Source organism: Acartia tonsa, chromosome 4 (genome assembly GCF_053477335.1).
Source record: "Acartia tonsa isolate MP-2025a chromosome 4, ASM5347733v1, whole genome shotgun sequence".
In the NCBI taxonomy this organism is placed as follows: Eukaryota; Metazoa; Arthropoda; class Copepoda; order Calanoida; family Acartiidae; genus Acartia; species Acartia tonsa.
This window is the reverse complement of record NC_137263.1, coordinates 48,479,845-48,494,792: the sequence shown is the minus strand read 5'-3', so window position 1 is coordinate 48,494,792 and position 14,948 is coordinate 48,479,845. Positions and strand designations below refer to the sequence as shown.

At 32.9% G+C, this 14,948-nt stretch overlaps 1 protein-coding gene across 1 annotated transcript in view; it reads left to right on the top strand.

The window, feature by feature from the left end:
* The window catches only part of LOC145318357 (uncharacterized), a 44,063-nt gene extending 43,031 nt beyond the window's left edge, over window positions 1-1,032 (top strand). Inside the window, exon 8 of the mRNA XM_080159654.1 lies at window positions 760-1,032. Within this exon, the coding sequence (XP_080015780.1) occupies window positions 760-832 (73 nt within the window). The 3' untranslated portion in view covers window positions 833-1,032. The remainder of the gene's footprint in view (window positions 1-759) is intronic.
* The last annotated feature ends 13,916 nt before the right edge of the window (window positions 1,033-14,948 follow it).

The following is a 14,948-nucleotide window of genomic DNA, read 5'->3' as shown; positions in this document are numbered from 1 at the left end:
TACAGGCCGATCGAGACTTACAAAACTGGTTTTTTTTATCTTATATTTATTTATTTTATTATCCGCGTACAGCTGTCTATAATACGATGAGATAAATAACTATAAGTTCATCAAACATTTTGTCCTTAAAATAAGGGAAGATTGAAAAATCGACACAATGATGTAAACAAGACGACTTTAATTATAACGAAACTGTGAAATGAAAGGAAAATACAGAAAACATGTTAAAAATTAAAAAGAATTATTTGTGATCAAACATTAACTGTATAGAACAGATTTCCATCCGATTTTGTATAAAGTAGTCAGTTTTTTTTGTCTAAAGCTTAAGATCTACTACTGAACCGATTGGGTTCTCTATTTTAGATAAGCTTCACATAGTTCATGTAATGGTTTTAAGCTAATTTTTTTAACCTTCTCTGCCCCAATTGATACAGAGCCCCAAGAAACCAGGGGCGTTGCCGCTATAGCTAATAAACTAATGAGAATGGAAATCTATACTGACCACGTTTTAAAGATATATGCCAGGGCTTGGCATCCGTCCATCATCTGAGACTAAGCCTCAAATTAAAACACTTTGGATCCTTTGAATTTAAAAAAAAAAGAATTGTCATATTTGGGTCAGGTTTAGACTTCCAGCTGATTTTTAAAATTGTGAAAGGTAAATTTCATTGATGCTTACAGGTGACTGACGCGCGGCTGCCGAGCCCTGATAAATACAACCAATTATAACTCTAATTAATGGTTATTGTTAAAATTTAGTGAAAGTTTGAAATCCGAGGAACTCAATGGTATTCTAGCTGGAATTCAACATATTTTTCAACAATTTCAGTAAAACAAAAATCCGCTAAAATCCTTATTTTGCAAGTTGGACACCTATTACCCCCTTCGGGCCCCCACCCCACCCCCTCCTACAAAACAATATTTTAAAATACAATTTTGATTGTCAATTCTTAAAGTAAAGCCATGATTAGAACAACAAACGGCTAAAACATTTGGGGAGTGGGCGGAAAACCAAGATAGAAATCGTAGAATTTGAACCAATTTTAGAAGAATTTTATTCATTTTTACAAAAAATGTAATTAAAAAGAATAACATAATATTGTATTTTTTTTTATTTGTTTGAAATTAAATATGCCTCTAGTAATATTATAATGATAAAAGTTTTATGATATCGTTTTTTTAATGTTTTTGACTAATAAATCTAGTTTTTATATCATAAATTAATTCATCATAATATACTTTTTTATCAGAGAGAGAGAGAGAGAGAGAGAGAGAGAGAGAGAGAGAGAGAGAGAGAGAGAGAGAGAGAGAGAGAGAGAGAGAAAGAGAGAGAGAGAGGGGGGGACAATAGGCTGTTAGTCCCCAACGTTTTATAATGGCATTTTCATATTCGTTGGCTTAACAACTTTGGAGACTTTAACTGAATTTTGGTTAGTTCATTAAGTTATCAAGTGTACAAGCGTTTCAACCACTAGCTTTAATCTACAGAAGGGGTAATTTTGTGTGTCATCATTAGGGATGTACAATGTACATCAATTTATCGGCCATTGTCTTATCCCTTTAAGTCCCTGATTTAAAGCAAATTAATTTATTAAATTAATATCGAAACAAAAAAAGTTTGATATTTGCAAAGCGTTTGATGTTAAATTGTTCATATACCGATGAAAATATTATAATTAAATGATGCGATCAAGATTAAAATTTAGTTTCACTTTCATCTAACTTTGAAAATACATGTTTATAGAAAATCTATTTGATATATGATTTTTTTTTGTTTTTTAGTATGCTTCTTTTCTATATATAATAATAAAGGCTATGCCACTAGAGGCCTTTAGGGGAATTTGAGGATTTACGGAAGAGTGGATGTCGAACTCATATTTAAAAATTTTTGTTAAAAAAAGTTTTATTAAATTTATTTATCTGTTAAAAACATTTCGAGGACCTATGAGAAAACTGTCTAAATCAGCCAATAAAAGAATACTGACGGTACATTCAAGACATCTCATTGGTTGAAACATTTTACAGATCTTGGTAAGTAAGGACGTAATTTTTTTTCAATTTGTTCTTATTATGAGTCAACTATAAATTTTCGCATATCTTAGGAATAGGATAAAGCTTTTCCTGGGTAAATTAATTCGTGTAAAAATTTCTTCCCTCATATAATGTGAAAAATATGTCAAAACACAATAAGTTTTCTTTGACTAAAGTTAGCTTTCTAAACAATTAAATCGCCGAAAAAATTCTTCTTTAATTTTGTCGCCCGTATCTTGTATATAACAAAATGTAAACAATGGTTTATGTCTGTAAAAAATACCTTTTTACGATTGACAAAAATGGGGTCAGATGGATTATCTAGATATCTATAATACTAAGTAGCTTGATGTCTGTCCATCTGTCCGTCTGAAGCTTAAGATCTGGGTAACCACTGAACCGATCGGATTCTACTCTTCAGGGAATATACCTACTGGTCCTGTGGTGGTTTTAGGCTATTTTCTTGGGGGGTGGGACACCCCCAACCCCCTCAGAAACAAAAAAATCCCCCCCCCAATTTTTTTTGTAGAAGATTTCCTTGGTCCTTAACCTTTATTTTGATCACCTCTTGGGGCAGAGCCCCTAAAGGCTAGGGGCGAAGCCGCTATTATTATATATATTAGAAACATAAAATGATAAAAAGTTTGGTCAAACACTCAGTCCATTTTCTTGGCTCAAACATCTAAAATTGTCTACTTTTTGTTTCAGATAAATTTTTTGTCCAAGTTGGGAAAAAGTACTTTACTACCTCTCTATATTACATGACTAGCGGCTGTGCTTCTAGCATCTAAGTGTTCTGTATTTGAATGTACAGGGAAAAGCAGAACCATCCCAAGAGTTATATCTATGCAATAAGATAGCCTAAAACCACACCTATGTGAAGATTTTCTAAAATCAAGAGCTCAATTGGTTTAGTAGGTATTGAGATCTTAAGCTTCAGACAAAAATCCCTTACTACTTTATTAAATAGGAAAATTGGATGACAGCATTAGCAATGAAGTTTTTGTGTGTGATTTAATATTTAAAAATCTTTGATTTTTTAACTAGATCCAAAAGCATCGTACCCTAATAATATTTAGGGCCTTAATATCTTCAATAGCAGCTCATGTTATAGCATGAGGTTGGATCAACATTTCACCCTCTTAGTCATTTTACAACATACAGAAAATTGTAGAGTAGCCTTGCAAGGGAGAAAAGTAGATCCTAATTTAACTTCTATATTATTCTTCAAAGAAACATCAAATAAATAAATAATCCAGATAAATCTAGTTATGTTTAAAATGATCAACAATTATGTGCCTATAACTTTTCCACCAATAGTATATGCTTATTATTTTGCCTTCTTATTTATGATGAAATTATATTAGAACAAAATATAACCCTTTTTAAAATAAAGATTTATAAAAACATCTGGTTAAGTTTGAATTCAATAAGCTGAAGGCCACCATAAGAGTTTTCCACGAGTTAACACATGAAAAAATATGCCTTCCCCCATGTCATAATTTTACCCACATATGTGCAAATTAATATCCATCCCTTTCAAAATCTGTCTTTATGCATTTAGTCGTTGAATCAAAACTTAACCCTTTTTATGGTAATTCCTACAAAACAACGAAAAAAGTTTAAATTAATAGTTAAATACTTTTCTAGTATAACAATAACAATAGTGTGGATTTTCTGGTTTCAGAGAGTTTCTGCTTGTGATCTCATATAAGTTTAATAGTTCTTTAAGACCACGAGAACAGTTATTGGCTTAAATTTCTCAAGCATAGAACTTGTTGAAATCACTGATTCCATATTTTCATTTTTAACATGTGCAGAAATTAAATGTGATCACTTTACAATTTTTAATTTGTTATCTTGTCACTTTGTAACAACACCCAATGATTTTTCAAATGTCTCAAAGAGAAGTAAAAGGAGAAGCATTTGGTGATACTCTGCTTGGATAGTAGGCTCTGCCCAGTTAGCTGGGAAGTCAGGCCTATAAAATGCAGCCCATTCGGGCTCTACAGTCAGTTGTGATATAGCACGCAAAATCACCAGTCGAATTTCTTAAGGGATAAGTCGGGTTAAAATCTTTGACTAGAACTTAGCTTGAGTAAACTTCTCTCTGAGATTTTTGGCCAAAAACATACCTAAAATAAAATAGATTTTGTTAGATAAAATTATTCCGTTTCCTTAAAAATAAAAATCTGAGATATTAAAAACTTTGTTTATATTTTAGGTATAGGGGGGAAATAATAGGGTTTAAGCCCCTATGGGCTAATATTAATAGGTAGTTATTAAGATTAGGTACAAAGAATAAAATTTGTTCGGACCTTAAGATATCACAATAGAATCCATATTTCGGAATCGCCTGATGGATCTGAGGCTCTGACAGGTTTTATTTCTTTAGCAGTATAATTCCTATACCATAAGATAACACCAAAGACGACATATAGTTGTCGAAGGCTGGTTAGTGAACCTCCACTTTTCGTGGACTAAAGGGGATCTTACTCTGAGGTTGGACGGAATTTTATTTCTCAATTACTTTGTGCTAAGTTTCTGAGATAACACCACAGACGACATAAAGTTGTCAAGGCTGGTCAGCCGGGTCTGCACTCTCGTGATTACCTTTTCGAAGGTAAATAGATCTGGCTTATTCGACGAACCTTAGTACAAAATATTAGGGAGTTTTTATTTATTTTACGCCAAGACTTTAAGATAACACCATAGACGACCTAACGTTGTCACAGGTTGGTCAGTGACCCCGCTACATTACGTGGTAAGTCTCTTCGGAGATTAAAGGGGGATCTTACTCTATAGATCTTGGCCTAAAATATTTAATTAAATTTTATAGGGCATTAATAACTTAAAAGTTTGATTTCCAATAGACGTATGATCGTTGATATACATTCCTGAAACCGCTGATAACACAATATTTTCGGAATAGGGTTTTTAGGTAAATTATATATCTACTGTTTAGTAATCTATTATCTAGTGATTTGGTTTGAGTATAAATAGTCATTTCATTGGATGGTATTTCTAATCAGACAGATATTAGTGTTTCACTGAATCGAGCTTGGACCGTGACAGGAGGTGAGAGCGCTGCGTCTTAGCCATAGTAGTGTGACTGAAGGGCGCGACTGTTCCGGGAACCGGGTAGTGAAGCATAATAATTGGTTCCGTTACCTACGGATTAACCCAGGTAAGATTTAACTTTTTTTCTTTTTAGGGGAGAAAATGGCTTAACGCCACTAAAATCTTATCAGTAGAAAACATCCATAAAAAGCAAAATATAGTAAAAATAAGTTTGTCTACTAAAAATAGAGGCAACAAAAGTAAATTTATGCTCCATTACGTTCTAAAGTTGATAATAAACATTTTTGAATTAGTTATTATTAAATTTTATATAAAAAAGAAAACTCTTGATCAGTCAATAAATCAAAATAATAATTTTTATGTTTATGAAGCAAATTTCTCAATTAAAATTGGGGAAAATTTGAAACTTCTATATCAAGCAGTTAAAAGATTAATTCAAAATAGATATAATTTAATAAGACAAGACAATACAGCTATAGGAGATAGAGATATAAATAGGAACCTTGATAATAATTCACCATATGATAGTCAAGAAGTAAATCCAGAAATAGCAGGTCCCTATACCTTTAGTCATTTTGGAATTAACAGAACTTTAGACAGGTTTCCTGAGTTTAGAGAATATTTAGGTGGATCAATAATAGTTGGAAATAGTCAAATTGATAATATCTATCATTCTGACTCGGAATAAAGTTTAAAAAATATATAAAAATATAAAAAGTTGGGAAGTTGAGAAATTTTTAACTACCTAACATCTTAAAAATTGTTTTATACATAGAACACAAAAAGTAAAACTCAGCAATAAACCAAAATGGAAGATAATATTATCGATCAAATAGATGATGAAATATTAAATCCACCACCCTATAATCCAGACTATCAACCTGGACTAAATAATGCAGTAAACCATTATTTAAGACTAGATGAAATAGAAGATGAAATCGAGGAAATACCTCGCGTACATGTTAGGCCAGAAATTAGGGCAGCAACAGCAATGCTTGTACTAGGCAATAGGCGACATAATAATCGCATAGTAACTAGGCCTCAAATTCATGTACAAAATACTCCTACAATACATGAAAATGAACAAAATATCCAAATAATAAAACAAGAGCACAATACTTCTAAACCCAAAAAATATGTAAAACCAACATCTGATTTTTCGGGCTATGAATCAGACTCTAGTTATAACAGTGAATATTCTGACAAAAAGAAAGATAAAAAACATTCTGAAAGGCCTGATAGAATGTATGATCCTCTTAATCCTCATGGTCATGAAGATCAAGAACGCCATGATCAACATCATGATAGACATGGCAGTCGTTATAAACACGAAAAGGACAAGTCAAAGTCAAGACATAATAAGGATAAAGACAATAGTCACAAGGACAGACAGAACTTCTCCATGCCAAGAAGAATGAATAGACACGACGACAGTAGTGGTCCTAGTTCTAGTACAAGTTCTTCAGACACAGAGTCAGATAGAAGGACTCCAAGAACAAATAGAGATAATAGACATAGAGAGACATCCCAAGACAATAACTTACTTGGAAATATGTTCTCCCAGTCACAAATACACGTCCTCCAGACACTGTTACAGGCAAATGCTACAGCCACAGACCTAAATATTGCAAAAATATTAAAACTAATACCAAATAACTTAATCTGGGGAAGTTGTCAACATGAACGCATCTTCAAGCAGATAAAAGTGCTAGGTAAAATACCTAATAGCTACGGGGAAGACACCAACCCGTATACTTTTTTTAGCACTTTTAAATACTTGGAGGAATATGAAGACCCTTTCACCCATAGTTCATATAATAATATTCTTATTCACTACTTTAATACAGAATCAAGGAATAAACTAGATATGCTAGAAATAGATCCTAATGCCCTTAGTGCTCAGGACTTCGTAAAATCAATCTTAACTACCATTGGGGCAGAATTGCTTAATCCTCAGGATTATGAGCGGAAATTCCATACCTATAGAATTTCCCCAGAGGACGAAGACAGACCTAACAGGACAGTAATAAATTTGGCAGCCATGTTGCAAAAAACAGGCAACAGTCAAGAAAATCAAATGGCCAAACTTAGGGAAAAAATATGTACCTATTTAGTACCACCATTATTACAATCTGCATTTTTGTCTGCTACAAACGTTCCTAACTGCTCGAAAGAGACAATCTTGAGCTGGTTTAGTAATAATAGAAGCTTTTATACCTCAGCAATTGAGAGAAAGAGAAAAATGGACAGACAAAGAAATGCAAATGTAAACCAAGTAGGTAAAGAGGACAAACCAAAAAATGACAAACCAAAAAGTGAACAAAGCAAGGCCAATAATAATAATAATAAAGGGGGAAATTCTAAAAAGGACAAAAACCCCACACAGGAAATATCAACCCAACCAAAGCCTACTTGCGAACACTGTAAAAAGCCTCACTGGAGCAAACATTGTCTTAGGCATCCAGATCCAGCAATAAGAAAGGCAAATGCAGAATGGTGGGATAAAAAGACCAAAGAAAAGGCATTAAATAACAGGATTGTATGCCTCTTATGCAATTCTGACACCCATGGTAGCGCAGACTGTACGACGTACCCTAACACAACACCGGCGCAAGAACAATGCCCACGTTGTATGCATTATGGCATTACAAGACGACATCATCCTTTGTCGTCTTGCAAGCTTCCTGCGCCGGCGGAAAAAAACGGCTAAGGCCGCCGAGTATATCTCAAGAAATCAAAAACATACAACTTATAGAACAGTTACCGTATATTGCGAATTCTTGGGACATACCCGGCACCCCTATCCAAGGGAATAATTTACCTAATATAGACGGAGCCAAGTTAACCATTCCATTTTCAATCTCTCTAAGCCTAAACACAAATCATAATAATGTAGATAAAGAGATAAAAAATGCTGAAAATTCAGATATTAAAGGTCCTCTAATTAATAATGTAAATAAAGAGATAAAAAATGCTGAAAATTCAGATATTAAAGGTCCTCTAATTGATAGTGTAAATAAAGAAATAAAAAATGCTGAAAATTCAGATATTAAAGGTCCTCTAATCAATAGTGTAGATAAAGAAACAAAAAATGCTGAAAAATCAGACACTAAAGGTCCTCTAATTAATAGTATAGATAAAGGAGTAAAAAGTGCAGAAAATTTAGATTGTTCCACGAATAAAGATCTGGTAAATAATAAAATTAATTCTGTAAATAATACTACAGAAAACAAAAGTGGAACAAATAATACTCAAACAATAGAAGGCCCGTCTATAGAAAGTAATAATATTAAAGAAACAAAATCAGAAAGCATATTATTAAGCTCTGATAAAAAATTAGCATATCTTGATGAAAAATCAACTATAAATAAAGTAGATACTGAAAACCAAAACAAAGAAAAAACCGAAATCCAAAATAATGAAAATATTACCTGTCAAAATAATGAGATCCATGACTTACAGGCCGGTCAATCTCTCCAGGGTAATTCTGAACAAAAAAGCAAATTAAATATTAATACTAGCTCCACGGATTCATTAAATCCAAAAGTCTGTGTTAATGAAATAAAAAATGTGACTGAAACGCTTCCATTAGACGATAATGATTTAAGTAATCTTTTTAATGAAAATCCTTTAATGGAAGATACCCCTGAATACGATATAAATGAAACGGACTTATTAACCGAAATTACAGGTTTAAGTAGGGAAGAAATAAAAGCTGAAATTGACAGAATAGATCTAAGTAGTGATACAGACTCAGATACAGACATGAGTGACTTAGACAGTGGCGATTTTAGCTTAAATGAGGATGAAGCCAATCCTCCCTCAATATCAGTATCAGGGTTAGATAAAATTTTTGAAGGTTTTGAATATAATGGCAATAAAACCATAGAAGAACATTTAAACGGTTTAAATCAAACCATAGCAAAAATCGACTTGGACTTAAAACAAAATACAGGCGAAAAAACAGAGGTCCAAACTATCTATACGGGAAGTATTTACCTGGAAACTTTAGAAGACCAAGACAGGATAAACAATGGGCCACGTGAATCCGATGAAACATCACGGTCATTATCTGATTTTGATAAGTCTGAAAGTAGTATAAAAATTAAGTCACATTATAAAAATGCTCTAAATTGTGAAAGTCGCGCAAAAATAGCTAAAGCAGTTTCCTTTATTAGCTATCTGCACGACTTTCCTGCTCAAAACAAGTTCATGGCAATATTGCTGGTCCTGCTGACAATGCTTATATTGGGTCATTCTCTTGCTCCGATTGGTCTGTTGGCATTAATATTATTTTATGTCAACATACCAAACGGGAGACAATTTCTGCTTTATTTAGCGGAGCGCAGGACCGACATTATTGATATGGACAAACTTGAGGAAGCAATTACTATAAAGACAATAAAATCCAATCTTGGCGTCCTTGACAAGATCCAGATTCCCATGGCAATAAATGGCAACAAAATTATTTTTGAGTTGGATACCGGGGCATCCGTCAATTGTGTCTCCGAAAATTTATTACTAAAAGTGTTGCCAAATTACCATGAGATGGAACTTTGCTCGGCTTATAGGCTTTCCTCCGTCGAAGGAAAGCCTATAAACGTCATAGATGCAAGGCGCCTGGGGTGTGAGTTCGAAGGTGTGGGAAAAGTGTTCTTAGATTTTCATATACTAAAAGAGAAAAATATATGCCTATTAGGACGCCCTTTCCTTGTCACATGCAATATTAGCATGCAAGTGAAAGGCGAGCGAGTTTTTATTGAGTTAAACCCAAATAGAAGAAAAATAAAAAACCCTTATGCAGTTAATTTACACAAATTAGATATAGCCCAAGGGGAAACAAAATTAGTTGAAATGGAGGTCAAAAATAAAAATAGTAGTGAACACTTCATACCACACCTATCGAATCACAACCATCAAATTAAACTTAAATACAGGGTTTACAATATTCGGAGGGAAGGGAAGGATCAAATCGCTGTGTATGTGGAGAACATCGGCAACAAACCATTGGTTCTTCATGAAGGAGGATTTGTGATATCTCTACTCCCTTTCCAACCTGAAAACAAAACACAAATTAGAATTAAAGGCTTTGAAGCTCCAAAAATGGGTTCAATAAAATCAATTGCAATAGTAGGAAAGAATACTAGAATTAAAGAGCAGCTTAATAAAATAAATAAAAATTCTAGCATAATTTCCAGGCTCGGCAAGCATCTTATTAAACCCATCCTAAATAAAATAAGAAATACATTTAGATATATTAAAAAATATAGTATGAATATAGTAAAATATATAGTAGATAAAATACCATTTAAGATCGTTAGAAAAAACTGACGAAGCCCCACTCTAAGATCTTCAAAAAAGATCAAACTTATGTTAAAATAAATAATGTAATTTCTAAAGTAGAAATAAATAATGTAAATTCTAATGTAAATAGTACTAATAACGAAGAAATAAATCAGCAACAAAATGAACTCAGTCTAGAAGAAATAGCGGATATTTTCGGGGATAATAAAGAAGGGATAGAATTGACTGCGCCCCTACCCCCACCTCCACTAAATCTAGCACAAATATTAGAAAAGTTAAAATACATAGAAGACCAAGATGTAAAACTTAGGGTAGCAAAACTTTTATTAAAGTTTGAGAGCGGTGCTTCTCATAACTTTGATATCGGGGAAAGTATAGAAGAAATGGACTTTCCATGCCCCGAAAATTATGACAAAAATACAAAAATTTATAATTTGTCATTGACGGATACTTTGCATTTAAGATATTTTATAGATCTTTGTTTAAAATTAGACATAATAGAATGTTCCCCTCCTAGTCAACAATTTGGATCGCCTGTTTTCCTTACCAGTAGGAAGGATAAACAAGCCCCTCCCCGAATAATAATTGACTCCCGGGGGGTTAATGCAAGTATACCTTATAGCGTGTCATCGATCACAATGGATCCGATGAACACGCTAAAAAATCTACTGCCTAAAGTAAGATATGGAACTTTTGTAGATATAAAAAATGCCTTTTATAACTTGAAATTATCTCAGAAAGTATTAGACAGCGGTGTGTCCTGCATAGTTACCAGCTTCGGCTGCTTCCGTTTCAAAAGGGCAATAACGGGCTATGCAGGAACACCTAGCTTATTGTTGCACTACATACTTTCTAATATTCACCTTAACAAGATGAAAATAAATGAGATTATAGAACTATTGCTAGTTTGGTTCGATGACCTCTCAATCTTCTCATGGCTTGAAGAAGACATCGAGGAACACCTTGCCAAACTAGAAATATTTCTAGAAAGACTTAATAGGCTCAACTTAAAACTAAATCTAGATAAATGCACTTTTTGTACAGATTTAACTAAAGATAAAGTAGTAGTACTAGGGTACGAAATTGGCCAGGGGCGTATTACAATGCCCGATAAAAAGGTCAAATATATCATGCAGCTAAAAGCACCAAAGAACTTAAAAGAACTCCAATCATTTATTGGAAATCTACAATATTATCGCAGTTTATTACCCCTACCTATTCATGGCCATATGAATGCTCTATTTAAACAGGTTAGAAACTTTGATTGGGACCCCGAGGCAGAGGGCCATTTTAACGCCATTAAGGAATTACTCGCCTCGGATGACCAATTCAATGAATCTACCAGGAATGTAGATCTTCAACTGTTATACACGGATGCCAGCAAGCATGCCATAGGGGCAAGCTTGCTGGGCTTCGAATTAAAAGATCTTTTTGAACAGGAGTTTCCTACATTCCAAGAAATGCCAATAGAATTAAATGAATACTTTGGCAACCATGAACAGATAGGGGTATTGTTCAAAGACGCAAATTATTTAAATTTATTATATCAAATAACTATCTTTTTGAAGCTAGATTTATCTAGTTCATTCGAAGGATGGTATAAAATATTTTCAAATCATTTTACTATGTATAGTCATTTAAGCTACCTTTTAGAAGTTACCTCTGACGGAATAGAGAGGACTAAAAAGGAACTTAATCAGTTGTATATAGAAAAGATCAACTGTCTTAGAGCTGGGGCGCTCGACTTAAATAATCCATACGTACAGACATTCCTGTTACTTTCATATAGTGTGTTTACAAAACACAGAATAAGATTAATTTACCTGTCAAGTAAGGATGGTTCAGTTCTCGAGTCCTTTGTTAGCCAGCGGTTTTCGGAGACCTCGAGCTCTGAAATAATAATTTTTATTAATAAAGAATATTATTATTATCTTGGAGTACGAGAAAGTTTTGAAAATAAACAGACCACTTACAAAAAGACAGTAAAAAAACTTAGATGTCTCGGACAGAGAAGTCTATACTCTATTAGAAAAAAGTATGAAAAATAATTTAAATGATATTGGCTTAAGAGGAAAAATCTTAGGTTTCTTTTCAAAAACAGTGGCCCCCAAGGTTATGGAGACCACTGGTATAGTGTACTTGGAAATTTTAGCCATCTACGAAGGACTTACGTTCTTCGAAGTGGAAATAAAACAAACAAGAACACTTATATTAACAGATAACGTAGCATGCTTCAAAATTCTCAGAAATAAAAAGATAGAAAATCGTAAATCCAAATTGGATTATTTGAGCCAAAAAATATTGTATTGGTTCGGTAAAGCTGTTTCTTTCCTTAGTATTCGAACAGATGAACAATTAGCCGATTTTATTAGTAGATTAATGCCCCATGCTTCTGAAAGGCTAGACCTTCAGGTGGAGGAAATAAAACCAGTCTATCAAGGGGAAAATTTTGCAATATATGACGCAAATCCCATTATTCGAGATAAGGAAAGTTTCATAAATAAGGAAGTTAAAATTTTGGCAGTAACAAGAGGTAAAGCTGAAGAAGTATTAAAAAGATATGAAGAAATGACTAAAACAGCTAAAAATAGGAGAAATAAAAAAGATAAAAAACTTGTTAAAAAACAAGAGGAAACAGTTAAATCCAAATCCTTGCCACAGCAATTAATGGATCAACTGTTACCTAAAGCTCCTACAATAACTAAAAGCAATAAAACTACCGTGCAAAATAACATAGTTAACTCGGATAAAAATAAAACTATCCCTGTCCCTGAAATGTCAGAAAATAAAATGAATGATTCAAATAGTGTGAACACACAAAACAGAGACACACTTATCTTAACAAATTCACAATCAAGGGATATTTCCATGAAAGATAAAAATGAAATAGTTTCATCACAAAAGTCAGAACCAAATATAGTTATAAATTCCCCAATTATTCCTGAAGGAAATACAGTTCCCATAAATAATCCAATAAATATTTTGCCAGAAAGTGATCAATTTTTAGTAAATGACCCCGTACCTACCCTCCCTGAAATCTCTGAGAAAAATACAAAATCAACATTTGAAAATTCAAAAAGTACAAATAAAGACATAAGTACAGATAGCATAAAATCTTTTTCTGAAGGGCTGTTAAATACTCAAGATCATAGTACAGTGGGACATAGCTCAAACAAGGCCATGAAAGATCAAAAAATGGGAAAATTTGAGCAAATGTTAAATAAAAAACCTGACAGGGAAGAAAGGGAACAAATGAGACAAGAAGTTATAAACAACTTTTTAAACCAACCCCATGATAATGAACAAAACTTATCTAATACAACTTTAAGCTCCTCTAAAGATAAAGAAAGTGAAATATTGTTGCCCAATGCCAATGCAACTTTTGAAAGATTGAGAATATTTGAAAGATCTACTTTTATTCAATTACAAATAAGAGAAAACTTATCAAATGATTTGAATCCAACCACACTTAAATACAAAAATAACTTATTAATCCTTCCCTACCCGCTATATGGGTTCTTAGTAGCCACTATGCACAGGGATATGGTACATGCTGGAGAATCAAGGGTATATAAAAATATTATATCCACTTTTTATGTACAATATAAAATGAAATTATTTAAAATAGTCAAAGCCATAGTTAGCCTATGTTATACATGTATAAAAAGTAAATCTAATCACTTAAGATTAAAAAGAATGACTTCTATAAATAGAAATAATCAATTTAGAAATAATGTTGTGGCTATGGACATTCTGGAATTTTCAAAGCTGTCTGACATAGACGGGATAAGAGGAATTTTGGTTTTTATGGACGTGTGTACCCAATATATTACCCTACATTTCTTGCCCAATCTAAATTATGCTGACATTGAAAATGGTATAGCCCAATATATGTTATTACATGGCCACGTTAAATATTTTTGGAGCGATAACGCCCCAAATATTAAAAATAGTAAAAGTAGAGAATTTTTAATGAATATTGGATCAAGATTTTTAGACAGTGCTGCTTATAAAAGTGCCTCAAGAGGCAATATAGAAAACAGGATAAAAATTATCCAAAACTTAGTAAGAATTGCTAGAGCACATTCGGATAAAGTTAAAATAAAAACAGCCCTATGTACAGTCATTCATATTGTAAATACAATTAAACTTATTGGCACCAAGCTAAGCCCTTATAATTTGCACTTCCTCTCCCTCTATGGCTTTGAGGGAGGGATAGTGCAAAATGATAATTTATTTAGGCCTAATTTCTTATTTGATGTACATTCAATGTCAGACAGATTTGAAAATGCCCAGACCCCTTTTCTAAAATTACACAAAGAAACACAAGATTTTATATATGCTAGACAAGAAAAAATTATAAAAAGATTAAACAAGAATAGGCATGATCATAATTATAAAGTGGGCCAGTTTTGCGTCTTAAGACGTGATAACCTAAAAAAGGTTTACTACGCAAAAAATAAGCCCCTATTCAACCTAATAGTTTACGTAATATTACATATAGGAAGACCATTAGTTACCATAAAGAATAT